At 51.9% G+C, this 21,382-nt stretch overlaps 1 protein-coding gene across 1 annotated transcript; it reads left to right on the top strand.

Annotated features, from left to right (window-relative positions):
* The first annotated feature begins 739 nt into the window (after positions 1-739).
* On the top strand, positions 740-20,041 carry POMGNT2 (protein O-linked mannose N-acetylglucosaminyltransferase 2 (beta 1,4-)). The gene is made up of 2 exons (XM_004277885.4): positions 740-1,080; positions 17,739-20,041. Exon 2 carries the CDS (start codon positions 17,844-17,846, stop codon positions 19,584-19,586), a length of 1,743 nt encoding a protein of 580 aa, XP_004277933.1. The 5' UTR covers positions 740-1,080; positions 17,739-17,843; the 3' UTR covers positions 19,587-20,041.
* The last annotated feature ends 1,341 nt before the right edge of the window (positions 20,042-21,382 follow it).

Here is a 21,382-nt window from a genome sequence, read left to right on the forward strand (position 1 = left end):
ACTTTGAAATTAATATAGCCACTCCAGCCTTATAACTTATTATCATTATAAACAACACTGTTCAGCCTTTGCACTCATCCACATTTATTAGAATTTCTTGGTTAGAGGTCTGTATGTTTTTAAAGGCTTTTGACTGTATTGTCAAATTGCCCTGCATAAATTTACGAACTTTTACTGCCTCACCACTTGGGCATTATCATTTAAAATAATTATAAATGAAATATAGGGTTTTCCCAATTCGAGAGACAGAAGTGTTATCTCATAGATCAGCGGAGGTGCAGGTAGTCATAGTTGGTACACATCTAAATGAATAAAATTTTCATCTATACTAGCAAAAAGTCAAGAGGTCTAAAATTCATAAATGAAGAAGTAGGGAGATATATATATTGATATATATGTCGATATATATATATATATATATATACACATCTCGACAGTCGGCAGTAAATGCCAAATGCAGCAGCCATAAGACTTGGGAATATTGCCCTTAAGGAGCAGGTCGGTCCTGGTGGGATAGAGTGGGGCTGAGGGATTGGAGCAGAGGAATGGTACTTTTGTACGTAAGTCCCCCGTAGTATTATATGTTTTTTAAAAGCATGTGAAAATATTAATTACTTTGATTTGATAAATGACATCTTCTTGTTGGTTTAACTTGCATTTAAGTTTATTATCAGGCCTCCCATAATTGTACAAACTTTACACCAAGCAAAACCGCTTCTCGTCGGGCAAACTACAACTCCCAGGATTCCGCGGGTTGAAGGAGCGTGCTGTCACCGGACGCAAACTGCAATTCCCAGAATTCCGCGAGACAAGGAGGTGGGTCTGGCCTCGGGCTCAGGAAGCTGAACTCAAGAGCCTGCGCACGTGCACAGGTGACGCGCGGACTCGCCAGCTGGGCAGGCGCACGGAGGCCACCTGCGAGCCCCGCGGCGGCTGACCAGACGGCGCGGCGGAGCCTGCACTCCCTGCCTGGACCTCCACGGCTCAGAGTGGGCGGCGGTGGCGGGTTCGGCCAAAGCCAGCTCCTCGGAGGGCCGGCCTGGAAGCTTCAGCCTCGCGGAGCCCGGCTGCGGGGTGCAGGTGAGATGCGCGTCCTCGCGGCGGGCGAGGGTTCCGCCACCCGGCTGCGTTTGGAATTGAGGGAGCGGCCCCCTGACCTTCCTCGGGTGGGAACGACAGGAGCGCTGGGGTGGAGAGGAGCCCAGGGGAATTTGCAGATCGGAGGAGTGACGTGTGATGGGGCTGAAGGAGGTGCGGGAGGTAGGCGAGGGTGAGGGAGGTGGACCCTCGAGGTCCAGGTGCCGCGGGCCCTGGCGTGTCAGCTGAAGCCCTTAGCTCGGGACTGGCACTGGCAGCGGGTGCCCATGCCCTTTTGCTGGGGAGATGGTGCGCGTGAGGCGCGGGTGGCGGGGAGCCAGGCAAGGTGCACGGAGGGGGCCCGGGGCCTGCTGAGCTCCCTTTGAAGGCAGTACCTGGGCAAACCACAACTGATTCCTGGGCTCCTTGGGGTTCCATAGGGTGCCTACTGTGTGTCTAGTGATGAGAGCCTGCCACGGCCTGCTTGACAGTGCTGGGGTAGCCTCTGAAGGAGGGACCCGATGGACTCCCGGCCCTATCGTGTGTAGGAACCCGTCTGCCGGTCACTGATGGGAATCCTCTGCTAAGGTCTAGGGTTCTCAGGCCAGAGTCCTGCACCTGGTGGTGGGCGGCTAGGGTTGGCTTACTTTATGCCAGCCAAGCCTCAGAACATACTTTTGGGGGAAGGGAGAAGGGAATGGAATTGGTTATGGGGTGAACTTGATAGGACTTGGTGGCTAAGAGCACAGGCAGAACAGGGTTCATTCACCAAATGTTTACTGTTACACGTGCTGGGCATTCAAATCCTGGCCCTCATTTACTAACTGTGTGCCCCTGAGCAAGTCACTTATCCTCTCTGAGCCTCTGTTTCTTTTATGGAGATAAAAGTACCTTCATCACAGGGTTGCTGTGAGGATTAAATGAAATCATGCTGCACAAATCCGAAGCCCGGTGTCTGGTGTACAGTGAACGTGCAGCAAATGTTATCACTTATGGTTGCTAACAACAGAAGATGTTAGAGGTGAGATTGGAACCCAGGTCCGTCTCACTGGAACTAGCTGCTCCCTCTGACGCTCGTGCATCTTGGAGATCTTCAGCTCATCCTTTCACATTACAAATGAGAAATCTGAGTCCCACTGGGTGGCAGAGCCAGGAAAGAGCACAGGTCTCCTCTTCCCTGGGGACGGACAGCACATCAGTCCCTGAGTCTTGGGCCCCTGGGCGGGGTGGGGTTGGTGGCGAGCAGCAGAGTGGAGATCCTCAGCAAAGGGGAGGATGGGGTGCTGGTGACGGTGAGTGTGGCCCCCCCACACTGTGGCATGTGAGCATTCTGGTGGCCTTGAAGTGGCAGGTGTCAGAGTGTCTTTCAGACTGACCTTCTGGTTGGCAAGTTCTTGCCTCTGAGCCTTGCTTTAGAAAATATTTAGCAATAAACACAGGCTTCTAGTGAATATGGAGCTAACCAGAAAATGAAATTGCCAAATGCTCCAATCCCCAAGGGTCCTCGTTACTCTCAGTTGGTTGTCAGTGGATACTCTCCCCCAGGACCTGCTTATCACCTGATAGGTTTTTTAATTGGGTAAGATCATGAACAGAAAGGCAGAGACCACAAATGTCATCGTAGGCTTTGAAGTCAAACTTGGGTTGGAATCCCAGCCTCACCACTTAATGGCTGTGCATCATTGGACAATTCACTTAACGATTCTGAGCGTACTTCCTCAAAGGTGGAATGAAATTGGTAACACCTGTTTTAGATTTGTAAGAGGGAACAAATGAGATAATTCATGTCAAGTACTTAGCATTGTTCCTGGCCTAGAGTAAGGGCCAGTGAATGGGAGTTATAGCATTATTATGATTAATAATAATTCTATAAAATAATTGTCAGGCACTGTGCTTTGCCTGAGTTGTCTGTTTGAATTCACAAAACCACCCCCTGAAGTAGGTATAATTGTACCTTTTTTCAGACCAGGAAATGGAGGCTTGCAGGGGTTAAGAATTGGCCCAGGCAGACACAGGACAAATACTACATGATATCACTTAAAAAATAAATGTAAAATAGTCAGACTCATGGAAGCAGAGTGTGGAATGGTGGTTGCCACAGATTGGGGGCGGCGGGGGGGGGATGGGAAGGTATTAGTCAAAGGGTGTAAAGTTTCAGATAGGCAAGGTGACCAAGCCCTAGAGATCTACTGTACAGCATAGAGCCTATGTTAACAATACTGTATTATATACTTCAAATTTTGCTGTGAGGGTAGAGCTTATGTTAAGTGTTCTTATCACAAAGAAATAATAATAAGAGGGCAGAGAAAACTTTCTGAGGTGATGGATAGGTTATGGCATAAATTATGGTGGTGGTTTCATGGGTATATACTTATCTCCACACTTATCATGTCGTATACATTAATCATGTACACCTTTTTATGTGTCAAAAAAATAAAAAGAAGAACTGGTCTACAGTTACGCAGCTGCTAAGTGTCAGGACCAGAGCTCATATCCTGGAGTCTCAGCTGCAGAACTGCTGCCCGGGGTCTTCACAGTTCTCAAAGTCCACCTGTGACCGGGGGCAGCCTCCAGTGTTACAGCAGGGGGTCTTGGACCGCCTGGAGAAGAGGCAGGATCCTGCAGCCTAGCTGAGTGTGCCTCGTCTCCAGGTCTAAGGTTAGCCGAGGCTGGAGGGTGAAGCCTTAGGAAGAGGCAACCAAAACGAGCCCTGTGGCCCCCAGAGGCTCTCATCCCTGGACCACAGGGCTGGGGAAGGGCGTAATCTGGGTGAGACCCAGAAGCCTGGTTTTGAGAAGAAATGATCTTGTCTGGGGGCTGGGAAGAGTCCTGGAGCCACGTACTTCTGGGCCTGATGTCTGCTTTGGGGAGGGGGTTCGCCTGCGAGCTGTGGGTGTGAGGAGAGCCAGCACCCTCCTGTTTTCGGCTGCCTGTGAGAGTTCCCACTGCCTCTCAAGACCTTTTATAAAATAAAGAGTTGGAGCAAATAATTTCTAAGGGCTCTTTTAGCTATAAAAAGTGGTTATGGTAATTCTATATAGGTGGATTAACCCTGTCAGCACAGCACCGGGGCAGGTGGGATAATTGTCACCCCACTGTGCTCTCCAGACCTTCCTTGGGGTGAGAGAATGGCCCCAGCTCCCTGAGCCACCTGCCACCGCCGGGAATCTCTCTGCCTGGCCGGGTGGGGAGTAGTTACACAAGAGAAGCCTTGGTTGCTAAGTTACAGTTGAGGGCCTGTGGGTCTGCATCCACACCTGCTCTGCCATTGAGTGATAAAAGCTTGTTGCTCTGAGGCCTACCCTGCTTCTCCATCACCCATTGTACCTCGGAGTCTGAAGCCCTGTGGACCCTGGAGTCAGACACAGCTTTGAATTCTGGTGGTCCTGCTTGAGCTGCAGGACCTAGAGCAAAGTACTTAACCCCACGAAGCTTTAGTTTTTCATATTAAGAGAAAATGGAGATAATACGAGTACCTGCATTTTGTATCAGATGTGCACACCCGCAGGCCCGCAGACAGAAGGCAGGTCTCCTGAGAAATGAGCTCCTGAGCAGAGAAGGCTGGACTGCTTCTCTGGCTCATCTGATACATGGCTTTTGTGAGACTTAAGTGAAAAGGGTCAGAGAAAGGGCTTAGAACAGCGCGTGGCACATAGTAGGTGCTCGGTAAAGTAAGATGGTGGTAGCATTAACGTCCACCCCCTGCCCAGAGGCCAGCATCCTCTTTTCCTGACGTGTTCAGAAGAGCTATCGATCCTTCCATGTTGTCTGGCTCCCCTGGGTACATACTCAGGGCCCAGGCTCTATCAGGGAGTCACACCTTTCACTCTGCCAGTGGTGATGACCATCGGTACGGTCTTAATGCTAAGAGTTGTCTCCTTTCTCTACTTTTAATTTTTTTTTTTTTTTTGGCGGTTCGCGGGCCCCTCACCGCTGTGGCCCCTCCCGTTGCGGAGCACAGGCTCCGGATGCGCAGGCTCAGCGGCCATGGCTCACGGGCCCAGCCGCTCCGCAGCATGTGGGATCTTCCCGGACCGGGGCACGAACCCGTGTCCCCTGCATCGGCAGGTGGACTCCCAACCACTGCGCCACCAGGGAAGCCCTCCTTTCTCCACTTTTAAAAGCTTAACAGAGGGCCCCTTCCTGGCTGGGCAGTGGGTACTCAGCCCTGGGCCAGGCTTCAGGGAGCGGTTGGGGACCCGGTCTGCTGTACTGTCACTATTACTGTTGTCCCCAGTACAGACCCTTGGGTCTGGTTGTTTTAGACACACCCAGTGACGAGACATATCACAGCCTCCTTCAGTAGTGGGGGGTTTGTGACAGGAATCATGGCACATCCTGGGGGGCTTCAGGGGTTACCACCGTTATGCTGGGTCCCAGAGCTTCCAAGAGGGATGTACAGTGGCCACTGTGAGGAGCCAGAGAAGCAGTCCAGCCTTTCTCTGCTCAGGAGTTCATTTCTCAGGAGACCCGCCTTCTGTCTGTGGGCCTGCGGGTGTGCACATCTGATACAAGCGCCACCACTGGATCTGACCTCTTCAGGGTCTCCCACCAGTGGCTGCTTTACACCCAGGCTCCACTCGCATCCGTTTAGCTGTGGCCTAGAGACCTGGGCTGTTTTTTTTGCCACTTCAGCATTATAAGTGATGCAGCTTGTGCGGGAAGGTGTCTGTTGGGGAACCTTTTCTCAAAAGGGGCTTAGAGTATGGCAGCCTTCTTAGTGTGCCCCAGAGCGTAGGCTTATGCATTGTCTTAGCAGAGGCTGGGAACAGGATTTACTAGCCTTTGTTGAAGGGGAGGGTTGTCCTTGGTCGTTTACCCTGGGTTGGACAGAAATGCCCTGCTGCGTATTTAGAAGCAGGGAATTGCAGAATTGTGGAGTGTTAGAAAAACCTCAGAGGAGTTCTTCTTAAAATTGAGTGCACACTAGAATCACCTGGAAGCTTTTTTAAAAAACACAGGTTCCTGAATCACCCTTCAGAGGTTCTGGCTCCGCAGGTCTGGAGGGGGCCCCAGATTCTGCATTTCTCATATCCCAGGTGATGCTGATACTGCTTTGGGGGACCCCATGTCCAGCCCCCGCCAGCCTCACAGGTTGACCTCGGTTTACTGGACCACTGCCCAGCAGGGGAGAGTACAAAGTAGCCGATCCCTCAATGTTAGAACAGCTCTAACGCTTAGAGAAGCCTCTTCCTGCCTCCCACTCTGGAGTCCCCCTCCCTGTGACTGCCCTGCAGGCCTTACTCTAGTGCCCTGGAGCGGCCCACACCAACGTGCTAGGTGCAGAGTGGCAGCCAGCTGCTGGGAATTACAGGTACCTGGAGTCCGCCCTTCAGCCTGGGGCCTGGGTTGCACATGTCACCGTCACGCACATGTGTCCACTCTGTTAGAGAGGGGTGCAGCCCCCGCCCTGGAGCAGCCTCACCCTTGCTGCACAGCCCCTCAGGTGTTTGAAGAATGCCAGGGTCCAGGGGCTTCTCTTCTGCAAGGAAGGGGCCCTACTCCTTTGAGCATCCTACACAGGATGGGGTTTCTGGATCCTTCCTGATCCTGGCTGCCCCACTGGACGTTTCTCAGAAGGACTCACATGGAATAGTCTCATATTAACAATTAAGCACGTAGACTCTGATTCCTGACAGAGGTTGTATCCTCAGTCTAATCATGAGGAAACACCAGACAAGCCCAAACTGAGGGACATACTAGAAAATATCTGACTCTATTAAAAATTGTCAAGGTCATAAAAGGGAAGGAAGGACTCAGAAGCTGCCCAAAATAGGGGAGGCTAGAGAGAGATGCCGCCTGGCCGCCGGGCTTCACCCTGGTTTGGACTCTGCACCACAGAATAGAGACCACGGATTCATAACAGTATCATATCAATATTAATTTCCCGATTTTGCGTGATACGAGAGAATGTTCTCATTCTTAGGAAATAGATGCTGAAGTGTTAGGGTTAAAGGGGCAAGACATCTTCAGCTCATTTTTTAAATTTTTTGGCTGTGTTGGGTCTTTGTTGCTGCGCGCGCGGGTTTTTCTCTAGTTGTGGCGAGCGGGGGCTACTCTCGTTGCGGTGCGCGGGCTTCTCATTGCGGTGGCTCCTCTTGCTGGGAGCAAGGGCTCTAGGCGCGCAGGCTTCAGTAGTTGTGGCACGCGGGCTTCAGTAGTTGTGGCTCACGGGCTCTAGAGCACAGGCTCAGTAGTTGTGACGCACGGGCTTAGTTGCTCCGCGGCATGTGGGATCTTCTCGGACCAGGGCTCGAACCTGTGTCCCCTGCATTGGCAGGTGGATTCTCAACCACTGCGCCACCAGGGAAGTCCCTCCGGCTTATTTTTAAACAGTTCAGAAAATGAGAAAGAGAGAATGGTAAAACGAATGTGTCAAATTAGCAGTTGTTGGATCTGGGTAAGGATGTAGGAGAGCTCTTTGTATTATACCTACAACTTTTTGTAAGTCTGGGATTATTTCCAGATAAAAGGAAAACAGATAACAGAGATGACAGACCCTGTAGCCACCCTGACTGCGTTAGCGTCTCAGTGCTGCTTCCTGGGTGACCTTGGGCAGGTTTCTAACCTCTTTGCCCTTTGGTTCTACCATCTATAACATGACCATCATCACGTAGATTGGAGAACCTGGCACCTAGTGACTGGTCAGCGGATGTTGGCTCTGATATGATGATGAAGGAGGTGGTGGAGGTGGTGGTGGTGATGGTGGTGATGAAAGGGAGGAGTTGAGGGTGACACCTTGGTGATGAGGCCAAAGGAAAACCCAAGCTGAGCCCTGTCACCTCCCTCCACTCACTAATGCTGGGCTCCAGGCAGGGAGGGACTGCTGTGACCTAGACACCGCACGGCTTCCCCCTGCAGAGGGCTTCGCCAGTGGTCACCTGAGCCCGGGGGGCTCCACTGGGTGAAACACAGGTCTCCTGGCAGCTTCACGCCCTGCCTTCTGGCACTGGCCACAGTTGCCCCGCAGCCTGAGCGCCCCACTGTCTTATAAAGACAGTGCCCTTTCAGCTGTGCATGACTTCGGGCCTGGCCGTCACTGCCCTGGGATGGGAGAGGAGTCTCTGCCTTGGTGGCCTCATGACTTTCTTGGTGGGCAGATGTGAGAACTGGGCACAGTGATGTCTGCTGTGGCTGGAGGTTTGTAGCAGTCACTGTCAGCAGGGATGTGTGGACACCTAACAGGGATACTCATCTTAGCCCCCAGACCACCAAAACACCTCCAACACCTTGCTCAGAACTCCCTCACCCTTCAGGCAGCTTCCGTGGGTGGCCTCAGGCCCCACCAGCACCATTTCCTGTCAGGCACACTTCTTCGTTCTTCTTGGTGAATGTTTTGTGCCTCTTGTAGTGAGTGGCCTTCTGACCCTCTTGATGAATTCAGTCTTCTTACATTGGACCTGAGGGCCCAAATGGATCTGTGTACACACTGGGGACTGTGCATTTCCTGTAAGAATTGTTTTTGTTTGAATTTGCAGTTTCAGTAGAAAACCTGATGCAGGCGTGTTCTGTGTCACCTGGGTGAGCATCACAGCAGAGACACACGATTCTGTTCTCTGTTGCATCCCTGTTTGTGACCACATTGGTGTGTAGTAGTGCTTATCTGTTTTGCCAGAAAGGGCCAACGCGGACAGCTCTAACTTGCAAGTGACCCATGGGTGCCAAGCAAAAGCCAGGTGGTGACACAGCAGGCTGTGCGAGCGAGGGTTTCCGCGTCGGTGGCAGGCTGGGCTCACTTCCGTCTCTTCAGCTGTCCCGCCTGTGCTGAGCGCCGTGGAGCCCTGGCTGTCCTCAGCAAAGCCTGCCACCGCCTATCATACCAGAGTCACACAGACTGGAACTCGCTTGCTCCTCTGCCCGCCCCCACCCCAAGGAGTTCCATCCCCTTTAATTGATAAGGAAGTAGAGTCACTATCTTTAGCTTGACCCAGGATTAAAGTCCGCAGCTTTGCCTTGGTTCGCCTGTTGTACTAAAGCAAGGAGTTGTTATCCATGTTAAACTAACTTTTTAGTCGGAGCATGGGAACTCTTAACTGAGTGTTAAATATGCCCGGGCAATTAAATGTTAGGTTTGACAAGGAGTACTCAGAGGCTGCCGACATTTTGCCAGAGGGTAAATGCTTTTGGCAGAAAACCTGATGTCTCGTCAGTGTTTCTTCAGGTTTGTCAATAGCATTGGATGGAGATCTAACTTTGGAGCCCATAGAAGCAGGATGGTAGGAGTACCAGTTCTACACACTGCTTCTGGTAACAATAAATAGGAAGGGGAGGGCGCAGGGGGAGAGATCATTATGAGGGTGTTTGAGTTATTAGAACTTGTTTGCTTTTCCTAACTCACAACATGTGAGACACGTCAGTGCAGGACAGAAAGCTTCCATAATTCAGCACTAGTAATTCAGGCTGCATTTGGGCTAAAAGCATTTTTTTTTCAATAAATGACAAAATAAGAATTCTATGATTTTCAGTCGGGAGTATGAACAACCCTTAAAAGTAAGATTGTTATACTATTAATATAAAACCTTCTGCAGGCGCTGTTGCCACCCCACATCTTGCCGTGGGCACTGCTGGTCTTCTGAGCCTGGGTCTGGCAGGTGCTGGCAGTCCCAGCTCCCCCCACCCCCACAGCCCTGCTCCTGGGGGAGTGGCCGGTGAACAGCTGCTGGTCCTGGTAGTTGGGAACCCAGTGCAGCTGGCGAGGCCAGCAGGAGAGGGCTTCACTTTAGACCAGAGCTTACATCCTTGGTCCCGTTGTACCAGCAACAATAAGGCCAGCAGCCCCAGCCCTTGGGCCTGCCTGTCATCTTCACTCAAGTTGAATAGTTACCAGAAATTACAGATTAGGACATTTCACATTTTAAATGGATTTCTGGCTTCTCTGGAAAAACCAGAAGGGTAGTGTTACAGACTGAACTGTGTCCTTGCGAATTCATGAAGTCCTAAACCCCAATGTGACTATATTTAGAGAGAGGACCTTTAAGGAGGTAATTAAAGTTAAGTGAGGTCACAAGGGTGGGGCCCTAGTCCAATAGGACTGGTGTCCTAATAACAAGAAGCAGAGAGACTAGAGATCTCTTTCCCTCCAGCACACACAAAGAGGTCATGTGAGCACACAGTGAGAAGGTGGCCGTCTGCAAGCCACGGAGAGAGGCCTCAGGAGAAACCAAACCTGTCGACACCTTGATCTGGGACTTCTAGCCTCCACTACTGTGAGAAAATAAATTTCTCTTGCTTAAGTCACCCAGTCTGTAGTACTTGGTTATGGCAGCCGGAGCAGACTAATACCAGTAGGTACCACCGGGCCACTTTCCTGCCAGGCCCTCATCAGCTTGAACTTTAACCTTGGCGTTTGGTCTCCGGGTCACACTGCTCGCTCCTGGCTTCACTTTCCCCATTGGCTCTTGGCCTTAGCAAGCATGTGAGTCTGTACCCCCGGCTCTAGGCCTGGAATTCCTGGGGCTTTTACTCCTTATCAGATGCCTTTTCTGTGCCTGTGTCTGGAGCCGGGCAGGGCGCCCCAGGAGGGGAGCCTGCACCCAGTGCTGGTTGAGCAGCCTCGGATGGGAGCCTCCACACTGGTGGCTCCTCCTGCTGCCCGGCTCTTACTGTGTCTGCAGGTGTGGCAACATCATCAGCACCTTCCTCCGGTGCTTCCTGGAATACATGGGATCCTGGAAAGGAGGATTTCCCGTCTGTGGGAATCTGATAGTAGGTATCTGGTCTAGGAGCTGAGTAAAGCAGGTTTTGGGGGGTGAATTGGCAGTATCCTCTATCTGCCTCAGTTTCTAGAGGGCTGTTTTAAGCATGTTTTTAATCCCTTATTTCTTTTTTCCCCTTTCTTTTGAAAAATATTCTTGTTTTTTTTTTTTTTTTAGCTTGAACCCATTCTTCTATTTATTGACTTGTCAGCAAAATTAAAAAAACAATAGCTAAATAAACCTCTTATATCTCCCAAACTTAAGTAGAGCACATTTCTGATGAAAATATTTTAACACTAAAAATATACCATTGAAAAACATTCCTGTTCTATCATTCTTTGCCCTGGCTAAGCCAGTAAGCTCTTTGTGCCCCATATCCATTGGGTCCTAAATGTGGAGCCCGAGGTAGAGGAAGCAGACAATGACAAACGTGGTGACATTTGAGTCCCCGGGACCTCTTTGCCCTGAATGCAGAGAAGATGAGGTCCCAGGGGTGCCTGGGCTGTTAGCGGAGACAGTGCTTACGCGCTCTGTGTTCAAATCCTGACGCCGTTCCATGGGCCTTGGGACACGTTACTTAGCTTCTCACCTCTGTGTCCTGATCTGTGCGATGGGGAAAATGTCACTGGTGCTTTGCTAGCTGCTTAGCTGTTGGTTTTCCGATTAAATGAGGAAATGCATAAATAGTTTTTAAGTACCCTGCCAGCATAAAATGTTGAGGGTGGCAGGGGTTCTGCATGTTAATTTTGTACTGAAAACTGGCTGCTCAGACCAGGCAGAAGCGTCTTCTAAATTTATGGGGCCATCTTCACAGAGAAAGGAAACAAGTCATTAGGAAGAGGGAGCAAAGCTGGGAGATTGCGAGGGTGCTCCCCAGAGCAGTCGGGGGTTCAGCCCTTTCGGGAACTGGTCTGAGGCTCTACAGTTTGGTACCTGTTTTCGTTCACTGTTAATTTTAGGAGCCCTAATGGAAATATAATTATGACAGCTGATGTGCCTTGAGGCCTGTTTAGATACTCTACATGCTTTAGCTCACTTATTCTTACAACACCCCGAGGAGGTTATTCTGCCCATTGTACAGATGAGGCCATTGAGACTTAAGGTGGTGGAGGGACGGACGTGCCAAGATCATAAAGCCAGCTCACATGTGGTCTGAAGGAAGGTGAGCGTGAACAAGAGCCTGGGAAGAATTCTTGACCACCAGCATTAGGAAGGAGGCTTGAAATCTCCTCTGCCGTCTTGTGTGTGTCCTGACACCTGCACTCGCCCAGACTGAATGCACTTCCGTGGTGTGGGAGAGCTGCCAGGGTTCCCAGCTTCCTAAGCAGACTCTTCTCTCATCCACCTGACGATGCTCTTCCTCTAGGGAGCCTTTTGGGTGAGACCAGTGGGAAACAGATTTTTAAGCAAAGGCCAAATGAGTGTCTCATCAGGATGACCCAGGAAGTGATCAGAAGGGGGGTCGGGCTGGTCTCACTGGACAGGGAAAGCTTGTCGCCTGTACTGAGGGCCTCTCTGACATTCGTGGGGCAGGAGGAGTGTGTCTAGCAGGGGGGGCCCGGCCTCACCCCCAGCAGTGAAGATGCTTCCTGCGTTAGCGCTCCCGAGAATGTGTTCCCTGCCTCTGTGACAGCTGCACCACGTCAGGTGTTCACAGCAGCCTCTTGTCTGCTCTGCCACAGGGAGAACCTTGAGGATGGGGTGTCTTTTTTTTTTTTTTTTTTTTTAGTGTTTGTATCTCTTGCTCATACCCTGCTCTAACTTAGGCTGCTGCAGAGCCTCACTCCCGTTTTCTGCATGTTCTCCTAAGTCTTTGGACTCAGGTTCATGAATAGATACAGTTAGAAATGGATGGAGATGTGGACATATCTTCCTTTGGGTGAGTCAACCGGAAGTTCAGGCTGCCCTGCCCCGCACCCTGCCAGTGCTGTCCCCTGGGGGGAGGAGCGCCGTGGCTGGCGTCCATCCTGCTTGGCTGCTGGCTGTGCCGTAGTGGGAGTTACGTAAGGTCAGTGCACTGCCTGCCCACCTCTAACCGAGCCTGTTGTCAAGAGACTGAAGGAGGGAATCTCAGGACCTACATCATGGACGACTCAAGGGCACAGCTTTCCACCATGTGCCACAGAACCGGGCCTCAGGAGGGGTTGGGGATCTGTTCAGAGCTTGCCTCCTTGCTGGAAGACAGGTGCTCTGGGCACGTGCCCTTTGTAAGCCTTGAGGCCTTGTTCTGTCTTAGCATGGCCGTCCTCCCCTGGTCTCCCTGCCGCTTACCTCTCCTGGGAGAGGGTCCACTGCTCCAGACCAGGCTTTGGGACAGAGTGGCTTGACAGGTAACTTGAGACAAGAGTGGTCTGCTCATAATAAGTGACAGGCTCCTCCCCTCCTGGGACCCCCAGGCCAGGGAGTAGGTGTGCTGAAGACAACACCATCCAAGCTATTGATGCCGCACCTTAGAAGTCCAAGAGGGACTGTCTTTTCCATGTAACAAGTTTATGTCCAAAGAACACAGTTCTGTAGTCAGCCCTCGGCACCACGAGCAGAGAAGGTGTCTCCCAGGCCATTGAGTTGGCCCCTTTCATTTGCCTCCTTGCCCCTGGCCAGTGGTGCGCTTAATCTGCCTCTGTAACGAGACTCCACTGGGGAAGGCAGCAGGGACACTGCCCTCCTCTTCCAGCAGCCTGGTACCTGGTCCAGAGAAGTTGTATCTCCTCGGCCAGCAGACAGGACTTAGGAGAATCTTGGCTTTTTAGAGCCAAGGGTGTGATTAATGTACTCTTTGTCTCCATCTGTTATCTTTTGAAAACATTTCTGAGGATTTTGCCTGATCCTTCTTCTGGCATCTGCAGGCTGCTGCGGTACAGTTGGGGGTGGGGGTGGGGATGGACAGACACAGAGTGGGGACCGTGGGGAACAGGCTGGGAGGACTTTATAATAAGCAGTGACTGCCTGAGTTCTTGTTGGCTTTCTCACTACCACACTTTGGCTATTTCACAGCAGGGGAGAGTACAAGGGCAGCTTTCCATCTGTCTGCACAGGGGCAAAATACAATAATATCTGCGTTAATTAACATTCCCCCAGAAGCAGATTCTGAGACAAGGATTCGAGTGCAAGTAGATTGCTTGCACTTGATCGCAATACACATGAACAGGGCAGTGGGGAAATGAGACAGGGTGGGGGAGAAGGCCAGTTCCCGCTGCGGGCAACTGTGTAATCCACTTAATCCGTTAGGAGCTCTGGGAGCCAGTGTAGGACACGCCTTGGGCCATCTCATGTGGGGAGGATGGGATTGGGGGATTTACGTGACCGTTCCCATCAGATGTTGGCGCAGCCCGCTTGGCCCGTAAGTGGTAAAGTTAGAAACCCAGGCAATCTGACCTCAGGGCCCCATGCTTTAACCACCATGCTTTATTTCTAGGGAGATGTTCTGTCCATCCCCAGCAAACCTTTTCTCCCATTTTCCCTCTTGGAAGGGTAACTGGAAAGCCTGAAGCGTCCATGAGAGGTCCACGTGGGCGAGTCTGTATTTGTCCTGCCTTCTGTCAGCACCATTCCGGCAGGGCCTGGGGTGGGTGGAGGACTTACCATCTGATTAGAAGCCGTCCTTCCCATTCCCCAGGCCCTAAGGCTGGTCTCTGCCTAGTTGCCTGTTGGCCCGCGAGGTCCCTACCACCATGTTCCCTGGTTCCCATAAGCTTTGCCCCAAGGCCTGCAAGCTCAGTGACAGCTGGGATTGGCTGCTGCACACACATCCCCCGGGTCCTCCTGCCTGCCTGTGGCCCCTGCTCCACCTCTCCACCTGCTGCCAAGCCTGCCTTTCACCGCAAGGACACCTGGGCGAGGGGCAGGTAGCAGAACGCTGACTAGAGAGGCGGTGAGTACCTGGGGGCCCAGATGCCTGCTCAGGTTGGAGGTGGGTCTCTCCTCATTTCCTGGAGGTCTTGCGTTCTGATGTTTCCCGGGTGTGTGTTTTAGCTTTAGCTGCTGTTGGAAGCCGTTCTTGTCTACGGTCAGAGCAAAGCATGCGTCGGCTCATGCCGCACCCATCTGCCTCCCATCTCTCCAGGGAAAGCTTTATTTTATTTTATTATTTTTTTCTGAGCATTAACTTATTACTCATCCACTATCCAGTATTCTTTCATTTTGTAATAGTGATCTATTTGATTCTTTGTTTCCTTTTTAACTTTTTCATATGCAAAATGTCAAACAAACTCAAAAGGGATCAAAAAAAGACCCCATCATCATCTTCAACTACCAATATCCTGCTGTCTTATTCCATCTCTCTCCATGCCTTTTTTGCTGGAGTATTTTAGAACGAACCACATACATGTTATTTTACCTATAAATACTTATGTCCTCTTGTTTCTTAAGTTATCTAATTTTTTAATAACTTTTTATTTTGAAATAATTTGAGATTTACATCAGAGTTACAAAAAACGCTTCACTCAGCTTCCCCTAATGTTAACATCTTACACGACCACAGTATAAGTATCAAAACCAGGAAATTAACACAGGCTTGATACAGTACCATGAACCTTATTCAGATTCTGCCATTGTCCTACTAATGTCCTTTTTCTGGCCCAGGAGTCCACATTGCATTTAGTTGTCTTGTCTCCTTACTCTCGTCCAATCTGGGACCTCCTCAGTCTTCCCTTGTCTTTAATGACTTTAACTCTGGAAGAGTCCTGGTCAGGTATTTTGTAGAATATCCTTCAATTTGGGTTTAATGTTTTCTTTATTAACTAATCTATAGACCATATTCAGAGCTAGAACTGGAACTAGAACCAAGTTTTCCCCATTTAGAAATATAGATCGCAGTTACGTAGTTCGGGCAAGAAGGCTCCAGAAATGAGGTAACTTCTTAGCACATCCTATCAAGGGGTACACGATGTCAGTATATTGTTACTGGTGATGTTAATGTTGATTATTTGGTTCAGGGGATGTCTGCCAAGCTTCTCTGCTGTAAAATGTCTATTTTTACCTTTGTCATTAATATGTATCTCATAGGGAGATACTTGGAGACTATGCAGATTTCCTGTTTCTCATCGTACTTTCACCCACTAATTTTAGCATCCATCAGTGGATCTTGCCTGAAACAGTTATTGCTGTGATGTTTGCCAAATGGTGATTTTCTTTTTCCATCATTGCTTCTACATTTATCAGCTGGATTTCTGTAAGGGAGATCTGTCTCTTCTCCCCTATTTGGGTACACCAGGTTTTCTCTCTCGAGCCGCCTTGGTACTGTCTGTACCACGGTGGTGGTAAGGATAGTTGGTTCCCGTGGCAGGACCATAGGACACTGGTTGGAAATTGTCAACTCTCAGCAGTTTAACGTGGTTCAACCTTATAGCAAAGCAGTTCTTAGCTGGTGAGGCTGGGTGGAGAATTTCTAGGTGGGGACACATATTTGGGAAAGTATATGCAGCAATATTATTTTACATATTACAGATATAGATAGAAAATACGAACTTCAGAAAGTAGAAGTTGATGAAATCCTGTTGTCTTGGGGAGCAGATATTACAGAAGAGAGTCTTGTGTGTGAGAGATTCTTGGGGGAAGGGGATGCTGGACTTTACAGGTCAGTTTGAGGCATGAGAGAGTTTCTCTGTATTATTAGTGGGTGCATGGGTTTGAAAAGACTGAGAAACGCTGACTGATGCTTAAACAGATTTCTCAGCTACAGGGTTTCTGGGCTTATAGAGACCCTGCCCTAGAGATGAACAGGGCTGACTGAAGGTGCAGTGAAAAGCCAGCTAAGAAGGCAGCTGCCCCTGCCCTGTTCTCTCACCCCATGGCTGGTGTCAGGTGTTACCCGTGCTGTTCCTGTGAGGCCTGAGGGTGAGATTCTTCGATCGTTTGAACAGTCCTGGGCCTCAGAGCAGGTATGATACCCTTCCTGGTGGTATGGAAAAAATGGGAGCAAATGCCCACAGCTCAGCCGGGCCTCCCCGTAGGTGTGTGTATGTGGGACAGGAAGTTTAACCCTTTGGAGGTTTTGCCTCAATATACAAAACCATTGTCAGCGGTGATATTCAGACACAGTTCTCTTAGTGGAGCACTGTGGGGACAAGTTTCTACCCATCTTTTCATGGAGATCTAAAAACCAGCAGGCGTGGTTTCCAAACAGGAGCATTAAGCAAGAACAGATGTTCCCTGTCTCCCCCATGCGTGTGGCGTGTGTGCCACGTGTCCTGAGAAGGGGCATGCGGGGTCCTGGTGTGCAGCCTGGGAACTGCGCTCACAAGCCTTCTGTCCCACATGTGCCCATGGTAAGGTGAAGTCCTTACCTTGCAGTACCGGGAATGTCGGGCCCTTAATGGGGATTTTCCCTGAGGCCTCTTGTCACAGATACCTTTGCTGGTTATCTTTTGCTGCAGCAGCGCTTCATAACAAACAGCCCCAGAATTTCAGTGACCTACAACAAGAAGCACTTATTCAGCTCACGTGTCTCTGTGTTGCCTGGTCTTGGCTGGGTTTGACCGGTGGTTCTGATGATCTTGGCTGGACTCAATTACAAATCTGGGGGTCAGCTGAGCCAGACTGAGCGTGGCTGGAGCAGCCGTGCTCCACACACAGATCTCTTCTCCTGGGACCAGGAAGTTAGGCTGAACACATTCTTCTCATGGCAACATCCTAAGTATAAAGAGGGCAAAGACAGTCACACAAGCGTTTTTCAAGCTTCTGATATGTTCTGTCTGCTAACATCTCATTGGCCAAAGCAAGTTATGTGGCCAAGCCCAAAGTCCAGGTGCAGGGATGTATATTCCCCCATGGGAGCAGCAGGGGAGGGAGGGGAGTGAATATTTTTGAACAACGGTCTAGCCTACCGTGTCTTCAAATGTGCAGAGCGACGCAAGGATCCAGTGCCGTAGCAGAGCCCAGCGCAATGCCTGGCGCAGAGCGGGCGCTCGGGGTGACTCCAGACACACAGTGCAGACACCTTTTCCTTTTCCTTCTCTCCTCCCGCAGGCCTCTGCTGGTCCTCCGGGTGCCTGCAGGGATGGGTAAAGCCCGCCAGGCCCGAGGTGCTTTCCAGGGGCCGTCGTCTCACTAGGGCCTCACTGCGGCGCTAGGATGCACCTCTCGGCGGTGCTCAACGCCCTCCTGGTGCCGGTGCTGGCAGCCGTGCTGTGGAAGCACGTGAGGCTGCGCGAGCACGCGGCCTCCCTGGAGGAGGAGCTGGCCCTCAGCAGCCGAGCCCCGGAGCCCGCCCCCGCCATGCGGATCGACTACGCGAAGGCCCTGCAGATCCTGACGGAGGGTGGCACGCACATGGTGTGCACCGGCCGCACGCACACCGACCGCCTCTGCCGCTTCAAGTGGCTCTGCTACTCCAGCGAGGCCGAGGAGTTCATCTTCTTCCACGGCAACGCCTCCGTGATGCTGCCCAGCCTGGGCTCCCGGCGCTTCCAGCCGGCCCTGCTCGACCTGTCCACCGTGGAGGACCACAACACCCAGTACTTCAACTTCGTGGAGCTGCCGGCCGCCGCCCTGCGCTTCATGCCCAAGCCGGCGTTCGTGCCTGACGTGGCCCTCATCGCCAACCGCTTCAACCCCGACAACCTCATGCACGTCTTCCACGACGACCTGCTGCCCCTCTTCTACACCCTGCGGCAGTTCCCCGGCCTGGCCCGCGAGGCCCGGCTCTTCTTCATGGAGGGCTGGGGCGAGGGCGCCCACTTTGACCTCTACAAGCTGCTCAGCCCCAAGCAGCCCCTCCTGCGGGCGCAGCTGAAGGCCCTGGGCCGGCTGCTCTGCTTCTCCCATGCCTTCGTGGGCCTCTCCAAGATCACCACCTGGTACCAGTACGGCTTCGTCCAGCCCCAGGGCCCGAAGGCCAACATCCTCGTCTCGGGCAACGAGATCCGGCAGTTTGCCAGGTTCCTGACGGAAAAGCTGAACGTGAGCCACGCAGGCAGCCCCCTGGGCGAGGAGTACCTCCTGGTGTTCACCCGCACCCACAACAGACTCATCCTGAATGAGGCGGAGCTGCTGCTGGCACTGGCCCAGGAGTTTCAGATGAAGACCGTGACGGTGTCCCTGGAGGACCACGCCTTCGCAGACGTGGTGCGGCTGGTCAGCAACGCCTCCATGCTGGTCAGCATGCACGGGGCCCAGCTGGTCACTGCCCTCTTCCTGCCCCGCGGGGCAGCCGTGGTGGAGCTCTTTCCCTACGCCGTCAACCCTGACCACTACACCCCCTATAAGACACTGGCCACGCTGCCCGGCATGGACCTCCAGTACGTAGCCTGGCGGAACACGTTGCCAGAGAACACGGTCACGCACCCAGAGCGGCCCTGGGACCAGGGGGGCATCAGCCACCTAGACCGGGCCGAGCAGGCCCGGATCCTGCAAAGCCGGGAGGTCCCGCGGCACCTCTGTTGCCGGAACCCTGAGTGGCTCTTCCGAATCTACCAGGACACCAAGGTGGACATCCCGTCGCTCATCCAAACCATACGGCGCGTGGTGAAGGGCCGGCCGGGGCCGAGGAAGCAGAAGTGGACGGTCAGTTTGTACCCCGGCAAGGTGCGGGAGGCGCGGTGCCAGGCGTCGGTGCAGGGCGCCTCCGAGGCCCGCCTCACCGTCTCCTGGCAGATCCCGTGGAACCTCAAGTACCTGAAGGTGAGGGAGGTGAAGTACGAGGTGTGGCTCCAGGAGCAGGGGGAGAACACCTACGTGCCTTACATCCTGGCCCTGCAGAACCACACCTTCACCGAGAACATCAAGCCCTTCACTACCTACCTGGTGTGGGTCCGCTGCATCTTCAACAAGACCCTCCAGGGACCCTTTGCAGACGTGCTGGTGTGCAACACGTAGCGAGCGGTCCGGCCAGGCCTCGGGAGGGTGGCTACTCAGGCTTGGTGTCCCTGGGCGCCCCAGCTCCCAGGGGTGGCTTCTGGGAATTATTTATTTATTGAGCAGGCCTGTGTCTCGGGTCATCTTGTTGCCTCGGAGGTGTGGGGTTCTCAGCGCGCCTCTTTGCACAGGTGTGATGGTACCTCCCCACCCGTTTCTCTCATCCTGAGCGCCCATACCCTGGAGAAGGTCCTTGAGGGGAGGAGGAAGAGGAGAGTAAGAATCCCAGAGAACCTCTTTGGCTAAGTGATCATGCTGTTTCCTACGGCATCTTTCTGGTTGGTGTCGGGTTTCTGGAAACTGCTAGTAATTGTGGTCGTTTGGGTGGGTGGTACATCAGCTTCCGTCATCATGAAATTCACCTGTAGCCCCATGAAGTGTGTGTTTGGAACATTGATTAAATGATTATAAACATCTCGGTCAGGTCTTTTATTGGACGGTGGGAAGGGGGGCTCGCAGTCGATACCTAGATGCCCTTTCATCCGGGTTGTCAGCCAAGCAGATGTGGCAAAGGGGAAGGCATCGAGGCCTGGGAGGCAAGGCAGGCTGGCTGGATTTCATCCCGCTGAGGGATGAGTATCCCATTTCCATCTGTGTGGGATGAAAGCCTGGAAGTAGGTGGGAGAGGGCTGCGGGGAGGAAGATGGGTGTCTGCCAGAGTCTGCTTAGGCTTCACTACACGTTCAGACACATAAGACTGTGGTACACACGCCCGGCGTCGGATTCATTTAGAAGGACATAACACAAGATGCTCAGAAGGCCAGCACGGCTGCATCGAGTGACTTCTTCCACAGGAGGAGTCCTCACACCAGTCCAGGGGCCATTCTGTTACCCTCTTCCCCAAGTGGTTGCTCAAGGGTAAGGAGATGGCACCCGCATTGGTGGTTGCGGGGGCCACTTTGGCTTAGAAGCCCCATAGGAACCATCATCTTCTAAACAGCCCATAGTCAAGTAAGTTCCCAGGGTCCCGCGAGGAACCTGCCTGGTTATAGGAGTTCTCGCACTCAGGGGAGCCTCGGCTCCGGTGCCCTACCAGATAGTTGAGTTAATTCACGCTCCTTCCAGTCCAGATCAGAGGTCCACCCGACATCGAACCTTTATCCGGCTTCCATGGCAACAGAGCTAGAAAATTAACTCACGATCAAATTCATCCTCAGAGAAGGAGAAAGAGTTTTAGCCTTTTCTTCTTCACAGGCAGATGGTGATGCTGGTCTGACTCCTGCGGAGAGAAGAAAAGGGGGCCTTGGGGAGGTGGGAGCTCGGGCCGTAGTTTGTTTATATGAGCTGTGCCAGGCTGATCGGGAGTCCCTGAGGCAAAGCTGTGCGTTAGATGAATACCCTGGTCACTGGCTGAGAGTTATTCATCTGTAGGGTGAGGATGATACAGCTGGGATTGTTGTAAGGCATTCAGGAAATCATCTGTGTAAGCCTTTAGCACCATGCCGGATGTGTGATATATTAGACATTATGGGTCCGGAATCCATACCCAAACCCTGGAGGGCAGATGTGATTCCAAATTCTGAAATTTTCAGAAAGTAATCTGGTGCCTATACCGTGTATTATGCAATATTCTCAACAGGGTCTGAGATTACACCCAATAACCAAGCACACTGGGCTGTCCACAGTGAACTGTATGCATATTCATGCTGAGTGGGACATGAGTTTTGGCACCAAATATATGAAAAGCTTTTGATTTTCAGAGCTTTGGGGATTGTTGGAATTGCATCTAGAGGGTTGTGAATCCTCCTCCTCTCCTG

The sequence above is a fragment of the Orcinus orca genome, chromosome 10 (genome assembly GCF_937001465.1).
Source record: "Orcinus orca chromosome 10, mOrcOrc1.1, whole genome shotgun sequence".
Taxonomy (NCBI): Eukaryota; Metazoa; Chordata; class Mammalia; order Artiodactyla; family Delphinidae; genus Orcinus; species Orcinus orca.